The sequence below is a fragment of the Sorex fumeus genome, unplaced genomic scaffold (genome assembly GCF_029834395.1).
Source record: "Sorex fumeus unplaced genomic scaffold, SorFum_2.1 ptg000130l, whole genome shotgun sequence".
Lineage (NCBI taxonomy): Eukaryota > Metazoa > Chordata > Mammalia > Eulipotyphla > Soricidae > Sorex > Sorex fumeus.
This window is the reverse complement of record NW_026606187.1, coordinates 484103-502978: the sequence shown is the minus strand read 5'-3', so window position 1 is coordinate 502978 and position 18876 is coordinate 484103. Positions and strand designations below refer to the sequence as shown.

Sequence of the window (18876 nt, the reverse complement as noted above, 5' to 3'; positions counted from 1 at the left end):
CGCAAGCAAGCACCCTCACCACTGTACTATAGCTCTTATCCCTAACAATTTTTTTTTTTTTTTGGTTTTAGGTCACACTTGGTGATGCCCAGGAGTTTATTCCTGGCTCTGCACTCAGGAATTATTCCTGGTAGTGATCAGGGGACCATATGGGACGCCAGTGAATCAATCCTGGGTCGGCCACATGCAAAGCAAATATCCTTCTCACTGTACTATGGCTCCAGCCCCAACCATTCACACTGTTTTAGTGGACAAAACAGGTCTTGTGAATAGGACAGATGGGGATGAAAGGAGAGTAAAGAAAAGCTGAGAACTTTGTCTTTTATGAACATAACTAGGCTATGAGCCAGAGGCCCCAGCAGAGCCCGGGTGTTCTGGATGGGTAAATGTTAGTGGCGTCCTCTGTGGCGTCCATAGCAGCTGCAGAGCAGGAAGCCCGGCTGGCAGAGCTCTGATTAGTCTGCCTGCACTGGTCTGTGTGGGCGGACACATCAACCTGAGTCAACTGTCCTCTTCAATGCCTGGAATAATGCTACCAGCAAACAAAGGTCACGGTCATAAATGGCCTTTAAAGAGCAGTTTTAAATGCATAAAAGGCATTCAAAACTCACGATAGACTTGTAGGCAGGCAGGAAAAGCAGCTATTACCAACCTTATGTGATAGCTGAGAAAACCTCAATTCGCAAAGAGCAGTTTTTAGCTAAGCTACTGAAATCAAGCCTTTGGATTCAGAGTCCACGGAAAATGCTTCTGAAAATATGTATGATTCGTGGGCTATATTCGGTGGCACTCGGGGGTTACTTCTGGCAGTGCTTGGGATATAGAATAGCAGTTAGTAAATGCAAGGCATGTGGCCAGCCGGGTTTAGTGTCTGGCACCACGTGGTCTCCCAAGCATCACTGGGTAGTGCTAGAAGCCCCAGGACACTGCCAGGATGACTCTGACAGTCACTGGCACCAAAGGGACTAGGTAGCATGACATCTTTGGGTCCAGCCCTGAACCACTGCCCATTTGGCTAATTATTGCGATGAGATGGATCCTGGCCCCCTTAAAAACCACTTGGGAAGCAAATTAATTAATTGAGGGTGAGAAGAGAGTACAAGGGTCAAGGTTCTTGCCTTGTACGCAGCAGACTTGAGTTCCATCCCCAGTATCACATATGCTCACCTGCACACCACTGGGAGTGATTCCTGAGCACTAAATCAGGAGTAGATCCTGAGCACTGCTGATTGTGACCCAACCTCCCTCCCCCCAAAACACGCGCGCGCACACACACACACACACACACACAACTGGGAGGGTAGAGAAGATAGCTGAGCTGTATGCAAAGCACATGGGAGGCCCAGGTTCTAGCTTGGGCACCAAACAGTCCCCTGAGCACTGCTGGGAGTGATCCCTGAGTACTAATCCGGGGGTATCCCCCAAGTACTATTGGGAGTAGCCTAGAAATTATTTCAGAGACACACTCTGTTCAGTAATATTTTATTATTTTGGGGCTTGCAGCCACAACTAGCTGTGCTCAGGAATCACTCTGGGAGTGCTCAGGGGACCATGTGATGACAATAATAGAATCTGGGCCTCTTGCATGCAAAGGATGCAGTCCAGCCCATAGAGCTATCTCTCCAGCCCTTGTTTAATAATATTTCTGTGTACCTAATAACGTTTTGCAGGGTGGTAACAGTGGTGATAGTAGAGTGGGTAGTGCACTCACCTTGCTGCATACAGCAGACTTGGATTCAATCCCCGGCTCCGAGCACCAGATACCCCTCCTCCCAAGAAGGTAGGTGGGCATGATTTCTCTTCTTGGGGTGTGAGTCTAAAGTGGAGCCATGACAAGCTCCACTTTAAGACCAAAACTCAGCAGGCCTAAGTCTCAGTTCCCCCTATCAGAAAGTCCTGACTTCTCAGAACACAGTATCCCCTCGGCAGATAAGCCACCCTGTGGCAGCAGCCTATCAGAGTGGGGGGCATGGGCAGTCGCACCCAGCCAAGTAGAGAGGGCTGAGGGAGTGGAGTCATGGGAAGGACAGGGACCAAGAATTGGAAACATAGTGTTGGTCCCTGGAGTCACTGGACCAGATGGTACCAGAATTGGAAACATAGTGCCGGTTCCTAGGAAAAATGCTGTTTTGTAACCAAACCCTATATAAACTGCTCAGAATTTGGAGTCAGGGTCCTTGTCAAGACTCCGCTGTGTTGGATGAGACTTGGACTCTAGCTCGAGCTAGCAATAAAGGGGCCTTGCATTTGTAGCCTCGTGTCTGGTCTGGTCAATGTGGGGGCAAAACTCCCTTCCAGGGACATAACAGGGGGCAGGTGGGGTTAGGCCACACCCAGTGATGCTCAGGGTTACTTTCAAAAATTACTCCTGGTGGTGCTTGGGGGATCTGTGATCCCAGGGATCAAGCCTGGGTCATTCGCGTGCAAGGCAAATGCCCGGATGGGGATGATTTCTATTTCTTTTTTTTAAAAAAAGCAGGGGGAGTGCTCGCTTTGGCAGCACATGTACTAAAATTGGAACGATACAGAGAAGATTAGCATGGCCCCTGCGCAAGGATGACATGCAAAATCGTGAAGCGTTCCATATTAAAAGAAAAAAAAAGCAGGGGCAGGTAAGACATAGTACAGCAGGTAGGGCATTTGCTTTGCCCGTAGCTGACCTGAGTTTGATCCCCAGCACCCATATGCCCCCCCAACACCACCAGTAATAATTCCTGAGCATAGAGCCAGGACTATCCCCTGAGCATCACTGGGTATGGTCCAAACAATAAACAAATAAAGTTTTTAGAGTATGCTTTTTTTTTTTTAAAGAGGCATCAGGCCTTTCAACACACTGTTGATTTTTGGGTTTTTTTCTGGGCCACACCCGGCTGTGCTTAAGACTTACTCCTGGTTCTGTGCTCAGGGATCACTCATGGCAGGCTTAGGGACCAAATAGGGTGCAGGTATTGAACCCAGGTCTGCCGTGTGCAACGCAAGAGCCTTACCTGCTATACTATCTCTTTGGCTCCTATAATACACTTCATATTTTACAATCTAAGGCTGTTGAGCACAGAGCCAGGAATAGCCCCTGACCACTGCTGGGTATTATAGAAAATCCACAACAATAAAAGACTCACATTTTCTGTAGAGGTAAACTAACTATAGGTTTTAGTCAGGGGAATGAGGCAATGAAGTGAAATAAAAGGCATTCATGAAATAAAACTTAGGTATATAGAGAGTATTTGTAATGTCGTATAAAACCCATATAATTAAAAAAAACACATATAATCTTTTTTTTTTTTTTTTTGCTTTTTGGGTCACACCCAGCAATGCTCAGGGTTACTCCTGGCTCTGCACTCAGGAGTTACTCCTGGCGGTGCTCAGGGGACCATATGGGATGCTGGGAATCGAACCCGGTCGGCCGCATGCAAGGCAAATACCCTACCCGCTGTGCTATCGCTCCAGCCACTACCCATATAATCTTGTACATAGAAAATGCTAAGGAATCTACCTAATACATAATAAACTAATAAAGAGTTCATGGGGCCAGAATGATAGTACAGTGGGTAGGGTGATTGCTTTGCATTCAGTCGACCCTGGTTCGATCCCTGGAATACCGTATGGTCCCCAAGCTCACCAGAAGCTCTGTTCCCCCCAAATGGGGACTTACTGGATTTGGGAAAATAAAAGGCATATCAGAAGGTTATACCATAAAACAAAATATATTGCTGAAACATTATAAAGTATACTAAGAGGTATTATTATTACTATTTGTTTTTTGAGCCACACCGGGTGATGTTCAGGGATTACTCCTGGCTCTGCATTCAGGAATTACTCCTGGGTGATGCTCAGGGGACCATATGGGCGGCTAGAAACCAAACCTGGGGTGGCTGTGTGCATGGCTGATCCTCTTTCAACTTGTCTACACATACGAAAATGTGTCTGAGAAATGTATCCAGATTGTTCTATACTGTGAATGAATATACCAATGAAATAAAAGTCTTGCTTTATTGGCTACATCTGGCGATGTTCAGGACTTACTCCTGAGTCTGCACTCAGGAACTGCTCGTGGCAGTGCTCAAGGGACCATATGGGATCCCAGGGGCTGAAGCCGGGCCCGCTGCATACAAGGTAACTGCCCTACCCACTGTACTATCACTCCGGTCCCAAAGCAATAAGTTTTTTTTTTTTCCTTTTTGGGTCACACCCAGCAATGCTCAGGGGTTACTCCTGGCTTTGTACTCAGGAATTACTCCTGGCAGTGCTCAGGGAACCATATGGGATGCTGGGGATCGAAGCTGGGTCGGCTACGTGCAGGGCAAACGCCCTACCAGCTGTGCTATCGCTCCGGCCCCCCAAAGCAATATGCCTTAAAGACAAACAAGAACAGGCTCAAATATTGTTTTGTTTTTGGGGTTTTTGTCTTGTATTGGGACCACACTGATGGTGCTCAAGGGTTACTCCTGGCTCTGTGCTCAGTAATCACTCCTGGTGATGCCAGAGACTGAACCCAGGCCAGCCATGTGCAAGCAAGCGCCCTACCTGCTGTACCTTCCTTCCAGGCTGAAAAGATCTTACACTGTCTCAGGGACAGTCCCAAGTAGGCATATGCCTCTTCTGAAATGAAAGAAACTTTTTTTTTCTTTTTTGTTTTTTGCTCTTTGGATCACAGTCAGCGATGCTCAGGGGTACTCCTGGCTTTGCACTCAGGCATTATTCCTGGCTTTGCACTCAGGCATTATTCCTGGTGGTGCTCGGAGGACCATATGGGATGCTGGGAATCGAACCCGGATAGGCCGCATGCAAGGCAAATGCCATACCCGCTGTGCTATCGCTCCAGCCCCTGAAACAACTTTTTTTTTTTCAAGAGAGAAAAATGGCACAAGGATCAAAGAAACAGACATTTATTCCAAGGGCATAAAGCCACCCAGAAACTCCCCGAGACCAGCGCAGGGGTAGGTGGCAAGGCTACCCTTTGCAGAAGTGGGGCTTTACACACCTCTCTGCCCAGGGCAGGGGTGGAGGCCAGTCCGAGGCATCGCTCACAGGCCTCGGTGTCGGACCTGCCTGTCCATCAGTCCCAGCATCCTGTGTGCCGGGTCAGGAGAGGTGGCAAAGGTAGTTGTGCAGCGGCAGCGCCAGGAGTCCCGACAGGGAGATGCCCAGGGTGTCGGAGATGCAGGCGGTCTCCATGGCGAACTCCCGGTGCTCGGGGCTGCTCTGTGGGTGCAGGTGGGGAGCGGGGTGAGGCTGCGGGGCTCCCCTCCAGCCGGGCCTCCCCCAGCTCTCGTGAGCCCTCGGGCAGCGGTGCTGACCTCCAGTGCGATGTTGTGGAAGGTGTTCACGTAGGCCGCACCCCCCAGGAACCCCTCATACAGAATGATCAGGAAGACGAGGTAGATGCTTGGCAGGAAGTTCACGCACACGGCCACCAGCAGGAAGGCCAGGTTGAGGCACTGTGGGCGTGGGGGAGGGGGGTGGTGTGAACACGGCATAGAGGCCGGAGAAAGGGGGGCTCTGGTTCTGGAAGCTGGGATGGAGAAACCCCACAGCCACAGGCAGGGGTCCCCCCAGACCCTGAGGTCTGAGGCCAGCCTTCTCACTCCCCGCCTCACACCCTCCCAGCCTTCCCCCCAAGCTCAGGGCACTCCCACCTTAACAATGCTAGCCCTCCCAACCCCCCGCTGGGGTCTCCTCATCCCAGCAGTTTAGCTGAGATCGGGGTGCTCACACGGTCTCTCTCCAGAACCCCTCCCAAGGGCTCCCTAACTATCTGAACAGAGGAACACCCTCCATTTTACACAGTGAGCCATAGTTAGCCCAGCAGGCCTGGGCCAGGGCTGATTTTGCTGTCCAGGTGCCAGCTGTCCCCATCTGGCTGTGTTCCTGTTTGTCCCAACAGGGAGGTGGGTCTCCTGGGGTCCGCTGGGCAGAACGAGCCCCAACTGTCTCCATGATGTCACCTCTTTTATTTTTTTTTTGGAGCGATAGCACAGCAGGTAGGGCGTTTGCCTTGCATGAGGCCGACCCGGCTGACCCATGTTCAATTCCTCCGCCCCTCTTGGAGAGCCTGGCAAGCTACCAAGAGTATCTCGCCCCACCGCAAGGCCTGGCAAGCTACCCATATGTCAAATACAGTAACAAGAAGTCTCACAATGTTACTGGGCCTGCTGGAGGACAGTGCTACAGTGCTACATTTTTTAATATGTCACCTCTTGTAAGAGGTCCCCCTCCCCCATGGACTTGTAGGGTCTTCTGTGCTTGATCCCTCAGGGCACCCCACTCTCTACTCCTCTGTACACGGAATGATCCCCCCACTGTGTAGGCCCCTCGGGGTTCACCTGATGTGCCCCAGATCGCCTTCACCCTGGAGAGCCATGCAGACCTCCTCCTCCTCAGAGGTTCACTTTTTGTTTTACTTTGTTATTTTTTGGGCCACCTCTGGTGCTGCTCGGGACTTCCTCCTGCCCCTGTGCTCAAGGACCATCTCCTGGCAGGTCTCAGGGGCTCCAGGGATTGGACTGGGTCTGCCAGGCACAAGAAGATGTCCTGTTCGCTGCACTGTCTCTCCGCCCCAGAGACTTGAACACAGGAAGCCTGAGGTCACATTCACATTTAAAAGAACACTCTGGAATCCCGTGTGTTGGTGATAGCAAGAAATGCTGTCAGGGCTGGAGTGACAGTATAGCGGGGAAGGCGCTTGCCTTGCACACAGTCAACCCAGGTTTGATCGCTGGCATCACACATAGTTCCCCGAGCACCACCAGGAGTAATTCCTGAGTGCAGAGCCAGGAGTAACCCCTGAGTATCACTGGGTATGACCAAAAAGCAAAGTAAATACAAACAAAATTAAAAAAAAAAGTTGTCAGCAGCAGCGTGAACAGACGTTTTCTGTTAGGGAATTAAGCGAGGGCAAACCCCTGTTCCAGGAAGCTGCTGTGATCACAATTATGGTTCAGCTCAAAAGCAACACATTTCTGCCCTGGGCTCAGGACTGCACAGAGGAAATATGGTCTTTACATGCTGTGAACTTGTAACATTGAAGTATAATCTGGGGGTGCAGAGAAATACTACAGTGGGGAGGGGGTTTGCGTTGCACGGAGCTGACCCAGGTTCAATCCCTGGCATCCCATCAGGTTCCCGAGCCCCCCAGGAGTGATCCCTGAGTGTAGAGCAGAGATGAGCCCTGAGTATCGCCAAGTATGGCGCAAAAATCCAAGACCGGAAACAAAACAAAAAAACACAAACAAAATGTAATCTGTAATTACTCCATTTTTGGTATCATAAATTAAGTTTGTTAAAAAGGATTTTTTTTTTTTTTTTGCTTTTTGGGTCACAGCAGGCAATGCACAGGGGTTATTCCTGGCTCTGCACTCAGAAATTACTCTTGGCGCTACTCAGGGGACCATATGAGATGCTGGGAATTGAACCTGGGTTGGTCGCGTGCAAGGCAAACGCCCTATCCGCTGTACTATCACTCCAGGCCCCCAATCTACATTTTTTTCCAACTGATTTTCAGAGCCAACTGACGACAGCACAATACCAAAGTTTTGGACTTTCCTTCCTATCTCATGCCCGGTTCTGACCCAGTCTACCCTGGCCCAGAGGCCCGCCCTGTGCTGCAGAGCAGCTGAGCAGAGCAGCTGTGCCTCGCTCCCAGTTCGCCTGGCTCCTGAGGCCACACGGCTGACCTGCTAGTCCCCGAGTTCAGACCACAAACTGGGAGCTGGGGGTGGGGGGGGGGGGAGAGGTAAATGCACCCTGGAATCCGGGAGCTGCAGAGGGAGGGGAGGGGCGATCAGGGGCTGGTACCTGCAGCAGGGCCAGGACCCATGTGAAGCGGATTCGACAGCAGCGGAGAGAGGATCGGGACGCAAAGACGCCGGCCTGGTACAGCATCTGGTACCTGGGGGTGCAGGGGCAGAAGTCCAAAAGGTCAGCCCTGTGCCTCGAGGCCTTCTTCCCAGGCCCTCCCTGTCCTGCCCCCCACCCCTTGCTATCCTCACCAGCGATACTGCTGCGCGTGGCTCAGGGATATGTTCCGGAAGAAGAGGAGCTCAAACTACAGCAGAGACCAGGCAGGGGAGATGGACAGGGCCAGGTGAGTCCCCGCCGGACGGCTGCCTCCACACCCGTCCCAGCAGCCCTTACTCACAAGGCCCTGGTTGATGAAATACTCGGTGAAGTACACCAGGACCAAGGGGATGATGTACCGCAGCAGGCCCTGGAAGAGTCACGGGCCTCAGCAGATGGCCAAGCGCTGGGGACCGGCCCCCGGGCCCACACCAGTGCCACCACCCGTACCTTAAACACGCTCCACTTTTCCTGGAGGGAGAGGTCCGAGCCAACGCCTGCGGGGCCGGGAGAGAAGGGATCGTTCTGCCGACGCAGCAAGGGGTGCTGGTGGGGAAGGGCTCCCCCCACACCCCCGGCAGCCAGGACAGCGAGCACACCCTCCACACGGACGGGTGCAATGCTGAAAATGGCTAAAGTGGGAGCCGGGGAGGCGGCTACAAGGGCCTCATAGTCTTCTGAGCACCTTTGGGAGCTAGGAGCAGCCCCTCCCTAATCACTGCTGGGTATGGCCCAAAACAAAGACCCAAAAGGTTTTATCTATGTAACCTTCATGCTACATAGATAAACCTTCCCCTCAAGTCTGTTACCACCATTTAAAAACAGCTAAGGCGCTGGGAGACAGGACCGTGGAGAAGCCACTTGCTCTGCACACACCCAACCCGGGTTTGATCCTCAGCACCCGCTAGAGTCCCCTAAGCACTGTCAAGAGGCATCCCTGAATGCAGAGCCAGGAGTACACCCTGAGCCCTGCTGGGAACCCCAATCCCCCAGAGAGTTAAGGTGACAGGAAGATAGTTCCAAGGGCTGGAGCATATTGTTTACATGTAGGAATCTTGAGTTTGAACCCTGGTACCCCATGGTCCTGCCAACTGCCAGGAACATCCCCCAAGCACCAAGTGGAGAGCAGCCCTCCCACCTCAGATGAGACCTCATGGCGGCCTCCACCCCCCAGCCACCCCAGACCCTGGCTTCTATTTCTTTTTATTTTCAACTTTTGGGCCACACCGTGGGTAGGGCGTTTGCCTTGCACACGGCCAAACCAGTTGACCTGAGTTTGATTTCTCCGCCCCTCTCGGAGAGCCCAGCAAGCTACCGAGAGTATCTCGCCTGCACGGGAGAGCCTGGTACGCTCCCCATGACGTATTTGATATGCCAAACACAGTAACAAGTCTCACAATGTTACTGGGCCCGCTCGAGCAAATCAGTGAACAACGGGCCACACCTGGTGATGCTCAGAGGTTACTCCTGACGGTGCTCAGGGGGCCATACGGTATGTCAGGGATGGAACTCCGGTCGACTGTGTGCAAGGTAATCATCCTCCCCGCTGTCCTATTCAGCCCCCTTGGCTCTATTTCTGGAGCATCAAAGCTTCCTGCCTCTGCAGGACCTCAGCTCTTGCTGATCCTCTGCCTGGTCATTCCCACGTCCCCAGGGCTGACTCCTTGTCATTCCCAGTCCAACAACACCTCCTAATCAGCAGTCCCCCTGGTGGTCGGTTTCTGACACAGCCCTGTTTGAGGTGCAGCACCCGGGTTCCTCGTGCATCTCATCCACTTACCCGGTCACCAGGGACTGCAGTGCCCAGAGCAGACTGAGTGCCCAGCAGCCCGTGACGAGCTGAACGGGACAGGTGCTCCCAACTGGGCCCACTGCAGGGGGAATTGATGAAGACCCAGTGGGTGACCCCTGCGAGGGTGGGGACTCCTACCTGGCTTTGACTCTGGGGTCTCATTGCTGATCAGCGGCTGCCGGCTGGAAGTCTCTGCCTCCTCTTCCCCTCCAGGGTCCTGGGGCTCGGAGGCCGTGAGCAATGAGAAGTAGCTAGGAGGGGGAGGGAGAGTGCTTTCAGCTCCTGTCCAGGGCACCCTTCACTTCCTCTAAGGTCCCAACCAATCCTCATTCCTATACCGAAGCACTCCGATTATGGAAGGACACTTTTTTTGGGGGGTCACACCCAGCGATGCTCAGGGGTTACTCCTGGCTCAGCACTCAGGAATTATTCCTGGCGGTACTTGGGGGACCATATGGGATGCCAGAGATCAAACCCAGGTCGGCCACCTGTAAGGCAAACGCCCTACCTGCTGTACTATCGCTCCAGCCCCCGGAAGGGCACTTATGTCTCCCGAGCTGAAATGTGTCCTGGCCTACCCTGGATGCCTGCCACCATGGAACCAACTGACTCCTGGCCCTGTGCGCCAGCTTCTTCATACACAACCTCTGTGTGGGGGCAGGAACCCCAAACTTCAGTCCCTTAGGACTGGCTGCTGGGTATCGACTGCTACCACATTCCTGTACATAACACTTTTTTTCACTTAATATTTTCAAGTTGAATTTCCTTTTTCCTACAGCCTTGCCCTAGTCCTCAGTGAAATCGTAGGGGTGCCCTGGACAGGAGCCGACAGTACATACATCAATACATCCTTTGCCCCTAAAGCACAAACACACACAAAAACTGACAAAGTCCACCCATGCGCCCCTCAAACGGCTTGGGAAGGGAACTCTGCCGGACGCTGCCTGCAGGCCAACTCAGAGAACCAGGATGGGGCCCACCTCTGAGACAGGGGGACACCAAGCGCCACATGAGAAGCCCCATGTCCGCACCCCCAGAGGCTGCCCCAAACTCAAACCAAGGGGATGTTCAGAGCCCACATGCACTCAGGAGGTGGGACCCCGAGCCTCCTCCCTTACCTGAGCAGCAGCAGCGCGGGGACGCCCAGCATGGACAGCAGCGTGTGCTGGGGGGACAGGCCGGCCTGGGTAAGGCCCAGGTAGGACAAGGCCCCCAACAGCCCTGCTCCGCCAGTACCTGACGACCACCAGGAGATCACAGCTCTGTGGGGGAGAATGCAGGGGCAGCGAACAGGTGCCAGAGATGGGAGAGCCACAGATTTCTGAGCGGCGCCTCCGAAATCCCAATATTTGCAACACGAAGAGCGCTACAGGGCCTTATTAATAAAATAAGTCAGGGCTGGAGCGATAGCACAGCGGGTAGGGCGTTGCCTTGCACGCTGCTGACCCAGGTTCGATTCCCAGAATCCCATATGGTCTCCTGAGAACCACCAGAAGTGATTCCTGAGTGCAGAGCCAGGATTAACCCCTGTGCATCGCTGGGTATGACCCAAAAAGGAAAAAAAAAAAAGCCAGAGAAAAACAAGCACCCTGTGACCTCACCTGTGAGGTACATAAACAAAACAAACGAACAAAAGGAAAATAAATCTTTAGACTTCAAGATGTAATGAGGGTTTCCTGGAAGGCGGAGGGTGGGGGTAATCAGACAGACAGGCTGACGGGGGTGTGAAGGGAAGGGGTCCTTCTGTGACTGAGCAGTGTCTACAGGCCCTGCTGTGCACTGAAGCCAGCAGCACTCGGTGACCCTATGCTACCTCAACAAAAATAGGGCCAGAGCGATAGGACAGTAGGGATGGTGCTTGCCTTCCACGCGGCTAACCCGGGTTTGATCTCACCAGCAAAAATTCCTGAGTGCAGCGCCAGGATAAACCCCTTAGCATCACCGGGTATGACCCAAAGCCAATAAAGAAGGGAAAACAAACAAACAAACAAACAACTAAGAGAAAAATAAAGGAGACCCAGAGCCCTAGGCAAGGGGGGTGTTTCTTGAGCGTCCCAGTGCATCAGCTTACCTGGGGTAGTGGGCGGTGAGCGAGAGGAAGGTGACCTCCCCCAGCCCTGAGGAGATGCTGGCCAGGACCACACCTGTGAGAAACATGAAACAAGCAGGGCCATGGTGCGTCTGCCCACAGCCTCAGCCCGCAGAGGGCGACAGAGCCCAGGCCTGGCCGGGCCCCAAAGGGAAGGAGAAGCAGCTTCCCCGCGGCAGGGAACAGCTCCCTTGGGCTGCCCAGCTGTCACCCAGGGAGATGCCTGGAACATCTCTGCCATCTTCTCCAGCCATCCTCACCCCCACCTCAGCTGCCGCCTCCCATCCCTACACTCTTTTTTTTTATTCTTTTCGGGTCACACCCGGCGATGCTCAGGGGCTACTCCTCCTGACTCTGCATTCAGGGATCACTCCTGGCGGTGCTTAGGGACCATATAGGATTTCGGGGATCAAACCAGGTCGGCCACGTGCAAGGCAAATGCCCTACCCACTGTGCTATTGATCCAGACCCCCCCGCAATCCCTATGTTCTTAGCGGGGTTAAAAGAGCTACAGAAACATCCCTTTTCTGAGGAAGGCGCAGGGAGAACGCCCCACAGTGCTCGGTCCAGTTTTTCTGGGCTTCCACTCCCCCCACCACCAAAAAAAAAAAAATCCCATAAAACTTGACACCCACCACACAGGCTGATAATCACGGAAGGAGAGAAGGCCACCAGGAGGAAGCTTCCAGCCGCGCACACCCCGCAGACGAGCACCCGGGGGCTGTGGAGGATGGGGGCAGGGGCAGGTCAGGGGGGCTCACCCCCCACAGGCCTCACAGCCTCCCTGGCCCAGTCCCGCCCGGACCTGTAGGGCACCAGGTGGAGCCCGAGCGGAGCCAGCAGCTTGATGCCGAGGGTGGGGAGGATGTCCGCTAGGAGCACTGCCTGGGGAGGAGCACAGAGGAGCCGGCGTGAGCCTCGCCAAGAGCGTGCTCAGCCCCTACCTCTGCCACGCCTTGGCAGGGTGTCAAGGTCTTTGCCCTGGTTGGGAAACGGGGACGTCACGGTGTCCACGCTCACAGTCGTGTGGGGTAGGACTCAGGACTCACGGCGGTGGAGATGCGGTTGCAGTCGAATCGAGATGAGCTGTTGTGGGGGCTGGGCGTGGGACCTGGCTCCACCTGTGAGGGAAGCAAAGTCTTTCACCCCCAGGGGCCCGGAGCCCAGGAACACCATCTCCGCCTGCCTCAGTTTCCCCTCAGACTTGAAGGGGGGCCTGGGACAGCAATGGCCTCATGGGGTGCCCTGCAGGGTGGGGGGCAGGGTCCAGCGAGGTCTTACGCTGCAGGCCTCAGGCCCTGTAGCACTGTAGCGCTGTCCTCCCGTTGTTCACCAATTTGCTCGAGAGGGCACCAGTAATGTCTCCATTGTGAGACTTGTTACTGTGTTTGGCATATCGATTACGTCACAGGTAGCTTGCCAAGCTTTTCCATGCAGGTGGGATATTCTCAGTAGCTTGCCAGGCTCTCCAAGAGGGACAGAGGAAGCGAACCCTGGTCTGCCATGTACAAGGCATATATGCCTTACCCTCTGTGCTGTTGCTCCATCCCCAGGCCATGTAAGTGGATTTAATTTGGATATCGTGTTTAGGAGCTTTCATTTAAAAATTGGGATCTTGGGGGGGCTGAGATATAGCACAGCGGGTAGGGCGTTTGCCTTGCACGCAGCCAACCCGGGTTCGATTCCCGGCATCCCATATGGTCCCCTGAGCACCGCCAGGAGTAAGTCCTGAATGCAGAGCCAGGAGTAACCCCTGTGCATCGCCAGATGTGACCCAAAAAGAAAAAAAAATTGGGATCTCGGGGCTGGAGCACAGCAGGTAGGGCCGTTTGCCTTGTACGTGGCCGACCCAGGTTCGATTCCCAGCATCCTATATGGTTCCCCGAGCACCGCCAGGAGTGACTCCTGAGTGCAGAAACAGGAGTAACCCCTGTGCATCGCCAGGTGTGACCCAAAAAGCAAAAAAGAAAAAAAAAAGAAGAAATCCTACTATAGGGACTAGGGTTAGTTCAATGTTGCTCACGCAAGCATCTGAGTTTGACCCTGGACTGCACAGGCCCCCAAGCATCACCAAGGGGCCTGAGCAGCTCTGCATCGTCAGATCCTAGCATTGAACCATCCACACTAGTTGGCAGAATATTGTCAAAAGTGCCCCCGGGGTCTCCCCTGAGCGCTGTCTGTGCGGTCAGATGAAAAAGGGGAGAAATCAGCTCAAATCTTTGAACTTTGATCCTCAGTGGATCTTTGCTTGCCTACTCTTTCCACTCTGGAAAAACCCATATTCTCTCTTGAACAGTGTCTTTCTCTCCCCTCACATTTTTTTTTTCTACTTTGGGCCACACCCAGGGGTCACTCCTGGTTCTGCACTCAGGAATTACTCCTGGCAGGCTTGCGGGATCACATGGGATGCCGTGGAGTCCAACTGGGTTGGCTATCTGCAAAGCAAACGCCTTCCCTGCTGTACTATCACTTCCATAACACATAAGTAACTTTTGTTCAATAAAAACTATTTTGCATCACTGAAAAAAAGGAAAGGAAAATTTTAAAAAATCCTGTTAGGGGCTGGAGAGATAGCACAGCGGGTAGGGTGTTTGCCTTGCATGCGGCCAACCCGGGTTCGATTCCCAGCATCCCATATGGTCCCCTGAGCACCGCCAGGAGTAACTCCTGAGTGCAGAGCCAGGAGTAACCCCTGTTCATCGCCAGGTGTGACCCAAAAAGCAAAAAAAAAAAAAAATCCTGTTAGAGAGCAATGTCCCATCTAGTTAATCTATGAGTTTACAAAACTGATACCAACTGACTTTCTGTTTTTGTTTAGTTTGGGGGGCCACATCTGGCGATGCTCAGGGTTCACTCTAGGCTTGTGCTCAGGAATCACGTCTGGCGGAACTTTGGGGACCATATGAGACCACATGAGGTGTCTTGGATTGAATCCAGGTTCCCTACATGTAAGACAAGCTGCTATACTATCTGTACTATCTGTACTATGCTGTATTCTGTGCCCCAACTGATTCTTAAAGATCCTTCCTGCAAGAGGTCTGGAAAATGGAAAGTTCTGACCTGCTCGCTCTATCTCTTGGCCACCCCATCCTTTGAGTTTTTTGAGGGGCCCCAGTTTCCCACATGGACTAAGCCTGGTGGCAGTGGGGTGGGGTCACTTACGTGGCTCTGGTTCCCAGGCGCCCTCTGGTGACTAAGGATGTCATGTGCAGCACTGAGCATCACCACGTAAGAGAAGTTGTTACAAAGGCCCAAGAGCCTGCAGTGAGGACAGAGGGTCTTTTTCAGCTCTATTAAGTTATAACTGACACATTAGATAGAGCTTAATCCCTCCAGGCCTGCGGGCTCTGCTGAGTGCTAGCACCAGCCCTTCCCTGTTCTGTGCCTTTCACACAGTACACTTTCCCTCCCTTGATGAATCAAGCCATTCAAGATCAAGGACAACTTGGGTTCATATCTAATCTCCAAAACCCTGCGGAGGAAGAAAAGGAAGTCATTCTCTTTTTGTTCATTTGTTTTTGGGTCATACTCAGTGGTGCTCAGAGATATCTCCTAGCTCTGTGATCAGGGTTCATTCCTGGCAGTGCTCAGGGGACCTTATATTCCCAGGTCAGCCGCAAACAGGGCATGCACACACCCTATTCACTGTACTATCTCTAGGGCCCTGGAACTTAATTTTATTTGTTTATTCATTGCTTTTTGGGTCACACCTGGCGATGCTCAGGGGTTAATCCTGGCTCTGCACTCAGGAATCACTCCTGGCGGTGTTTGGGGGACCTATGAGATGCTGGGAATTGAACCCGGGTTGGCCGTGTGCAAGGCAAACGCCCTACCCTCTGTGCTATTGCTCCAGCCCCTCATTTCTTATTTTATTTTATTTTATTTTTTTTTTTTTGTTATTTGGTGCTGTGGTGCTCGGGGGTGAGCACTCCTGGCTCCGCACTCAGGAATTACTCCTGGTGGTGGTCATGGGACCATATGGGATTGCTGGGGATAGAACCCAGGTCGGCCACATACAAGGCAAGCATCTTACCCACTGTACTGTCTCTCCAGCCCCCTGAACTCTTTTTTTTTGGCGGGGGGCGGACACATCTAGCAATGCTCAGCAGTTACTCCTGGCTCTACACTCAGGAATTACTCTTGCCAGTGCTTAGAGAACTATATGGGATATCGGGGACTGAACTGGGGCCCACGGCATGCAAGGCGAGTGCCCTACCCTGTGTACTATTGCTCCAGCCCCTGGAACTCATTCTTCGTGATCCTCCCCTGAGCTACCATCCTGACTCAGAGTATTCCTCTTCCACTATCTCTGATTCACTGTGGCACAGAAAGGTCCAGGGCTTTAACTCAAAGGAGTGGCCTCAGGGTAACTGGTCTGTCAAAGGGAGAACAATTTTCCCTAACTAGCACATTAGGGTCAAACAAGATGAGCACAAAGCCCTTTAGGATTCATGAGAATGTCGCTGTCTCATCTCCCAGAGCTGCACTCAGTTAGTGATAGGGAACTGAGCTCAGCGTCAGAAAATTAATTGAGTCCCTTGCATCAGCCTATACAATAGTACTCCTGGGTCTCCCCATTTTACAGCGGAAGAAACAGGCTCAGAGTAGTGAGGGGACTTTCCGAGTCACATGGAAAATCACTTCCAACCTCATCTGTCACCCAGTCCCCACCGTTTGTTAGTGTTAGAAAAATCTCCCAAGGCTCAGTATTTGAACTGTTAGGAGGCAGACAGATGACCTTTGAGGAAACAGCGATGCACTTTTTAAGTGTGTATAAAATAAACACTCTGGCTCATAATGTTTTAAATTTTTCTTCTGAAACTACAGGTTTTTACAAATCTCCAAATCCGTGGGAGTGGGGGCTGGACAGAGAGTACAGCGGGTAGGGCCCTTGCCTTGCACGTGGCTGACCCGGGTTCGATCCTGGCACCCCATATGGTCCCCTGAGCACCATTAGGAGTAATTCCTGAGTGCAGAGCTAGCAGTAACACCTGGGCATCGCTGGGTGCGGCCCAAATAACATAAAAAAAATTTTTTTTTCTTTTAAAGTTGTTTAGAGTTTAAACATGAAGTCAATAATCCTACAGGTGGACGACAGGCCTGGTCACATCCTGGAGCTGGTACCCGCCGGGTACCTATTTACTAAAGCGTCAAACTCCGGACTTTAGAGACAATCTCGGCTCAAACCTCTGGGCCGGGAAAGACGTGTGGGTCCAGCCCCACTTCTCGCACCTGCCCCCTCCCCACCCGCGTTTTCAGGCAACTCACCAGAAACCCGCCGCGTTTCTCCAGGGGGCGTGGGGCCGGTCCGGCTGGCGCGGCCGGGTTTGGGGGGCCGCCGCCTCCTCTCCTGGGGGGAGGGGAGACAAGAGAAGGGCATGACCCCAACCCCCGGGGCGCCACGACCCCCTCGGGCCGCCACACTCACCATCGGACTCGGACGGGCGCCGCCGCAAGCCTTCCATGACACGGGGCCGGGGTCCCCCGGAGGGTCCGAGCGTGCAGCCCGCGCTCGGGCGGGGGGACGCGGGTCTGCGGCCGGAAAGGAGGTTCAACGCCCATCGCCCGTCCCGGCTCCGGCCCCTCTGCCGCTCTCGCGCCCCGCGCCGCGTTCTCCCGCCGCGCCCCCCACTCCACTCGCCCCCCCCCCCACCCCCGCCGAGGCGGCCCCGGCCTCCTCCAAAGCCGGGGTCCCGCGGCCTGTACCTTTAAGAACAGCTGAACGTTCCTCGGGCCGGAGCCGCGGGGGGTCGGGTCACGTGAGCGTCACGTGCCGGAGGTCGCCCGTACTTCCGGGTCCGTGCTCCTTCTGGGCTCGAGGCTTTCCCAGCCCCCGGGAGCGGGAGGGGCCGCGAGGTCCCTGGCGCGGCGGGCGTGAGCGGCAGGGCCGGGCTGGGCGACAAGAGCGACGACGTTAGTTGAGCGGGACCCAAGGCGGGAGCCCTGTCCTGCCAGCACTCGTTATGGAGGGAAGTGGCTTCGGCTCGTAGCTTGTAGCCCTAAGGTGCCAGACACGAATATGGATACTCAGCCCTGGCTGGTCTGTTCTTTCTGGAAACAGAAAGGGCCCGGAGCTGGTTCCTCGTGTCTGTTGCTTTGAGATTGCTTTGGAGCTTGAAATCAAGATAGCATCGACATAAGATGATTTTTTTTATGACTTCAGCTACTGGCATTGAGATGCTGGAAGACAGATCCAGCAGGTAGACAGGGAAGGCTCCTCTATGGCAATGAGTTCTTGGGAAGTAATAAACCAGCTATTCCTAAGGCTGTCAGGACCCGCCTTATAGATAGAGGAACTAAGGCCTGATAAGACTTTTGCCTGGTGCCAGTGCAGACTCACAGAATGCTGGACCTTCCATCGATGCCTCTCCCCCACCCCCACTTCCAAGCTCCAGTTGGAACAAAGGCCAGGAAAGAAATATCAAAGAAGACCATCAACTACTCCCAACTCTACCCCCTTGGCAATCACCCTAGCAATTGACTCTTAGCTAGCTAGAAAGCCCCATATGGGGCAGAAACCCTATAAACACCAACTTGAACAAAAGATGTGTGTGCATCCAAATAAAGGGTGTTAGGAGGATCCTCCCAGGATGGGAGAAGCATGCTGAAAGTAGACTATAGACCAAACATGGTTGCCACTCAATGCCTCTTTTGCAAATCACAACACCCAAAAGGAGAGAGAGAACAGAGGGGAACGCCCTGCCACAGAGGCAGGGTGGGATGGGGGGGTGGGGGGTGGGAGGGATACTGAGATCCGTGGTGGTGGGAAATGGGCACCGGTGGAGGGATGGGTATTTGATCATTGTATAATTGAAACCCAAGCACAAAAATTTGTAAGTCTACAACTGTACCTCATGGTGTTTCACTAATAAAAATTAAAAAAAATAGATGTGTGTGCATATGCTGCTTGTGCCCATGTGTTGCTGCTGAGCGCATGTGCTGCCTGAGCATATGCGTAGCCGGTATCTCCCCTCTGAGATGTGGACTTTCATATCTAATACTGGGATGTGTCCCGGGAAGCAAGCATTCTCTCTCTCTCTCTCTCTCTCTCTCTCTCTCTCTCTCTCTCTCTCCCCACCCCCACCCCCGCCAGCTTATCTTCTCCTGAAATTATTTTCTGAGAAAAAGGCAAGAACCCGGAAAGTCTGCCTAAGCATAT

General features: G+C 53.2%; 2 protein-coding genes and 1 non-coding gene across 5 annotated transcripts in view; 2 read left to right on the top strand and 1 right to left on the bottom strand.

Annotated features, from left to right (window-relative positions):
• The first annotated feature begins 2484 nt into the window (after nt 1-2484).
• Nucleotides 2485-2591, top strand: LOC130046035 (U6 spliceosomal RNA). Its single transcript, XR_008795649.1, has one exon. It is a non-coding gene; the product is annotated as a U6 spliceosomal RNA (small nuclear RNA).
• A 2370-nt stretch (nt 2592-4961) lies between these two features.
• Nucleotides 4962-17321, bottom strand: CLN3 (CLN3 lysosomal/endosomal transmembrane protein, battenin). Of its 3 annotated transcripts, none has more exons than XM_056138951.1 (15): nt 17146-17315; nt 16986-17067; nt 14880-14976; nt 12767-12838; nt 12523-12602; nt 12353-12438; nt 11700-11772; nt 10747-10890; nt 9767-9879; nt 8287-8333; nt 8138-8206; nt 7989-8044; nt 7795-7888; nt 5298-5438; nt 4963-5202 (listed from the first exon to the last, which is right to left on the bottom strand). In XM_056138951.1, the coding sequence occupies exons 1-15, from the start codon at nt 17180-17182 to the stop codon at nt 5083-5085; spliced, it is 1311 nt and encodes a 436-aa protein (XP_055994926.1). In that variant the 5' UTR covers nt 17183-17315; the 3' UTR covers nt 4963-5082. The 3 variants fall into 3 exon arrangements, with proteins under 3 accessions (XP_055994925.1, XP_055994926.1, XP_055994928.1); XM_056138953.1 differs by having other exon boundaries at nt 16986-17064; XM_056138950.1 differs by lacking the exon at nt 16986-17067 and having other exon boundaries at nt 4962-5202; nt 17146-17321.
• BOLA2B (bolA family member 2B) overlaps nt 9787-18876 on the top strand; it is a 108113-nt gene continuing 99023 nt past the window's right edge. Inside the window, exon 1 of the mRNA XM_056138964.1 lies at nt 9787-9791. The gene's annotated coding sequence lies outside the window, so the exon portion shown is untranslated. The remainder of the gene's footprint in view (nt 9792-18876) is intronic.

Excerpts from the sequence above, each read along its gene's own strand:
- CLN3 (XM_056138950.1), bottom strand. The coding sequence starts at position 17,279 with ATGGGCGTTGAACCTCCTTTCCGGCCGCAGACCCGCGTCCCCCCGCCC. Across the intron at positions 14,977-17,145 it reads GCGCCCGTCCGAGTCCGATG|GCTCTTGGGCCTTTGTAACA; the intron begins GTGAGTGTGGCG and ends TCCTCACTGCAG. Across the intron at positions 10,891-11,699 it reads CTCACCGCCCACTACCCCAG|AGCTGTGATCTCCTGGTGGT; the intron begins GTAAGCTGATGC and ends TCTCCCCCACAG.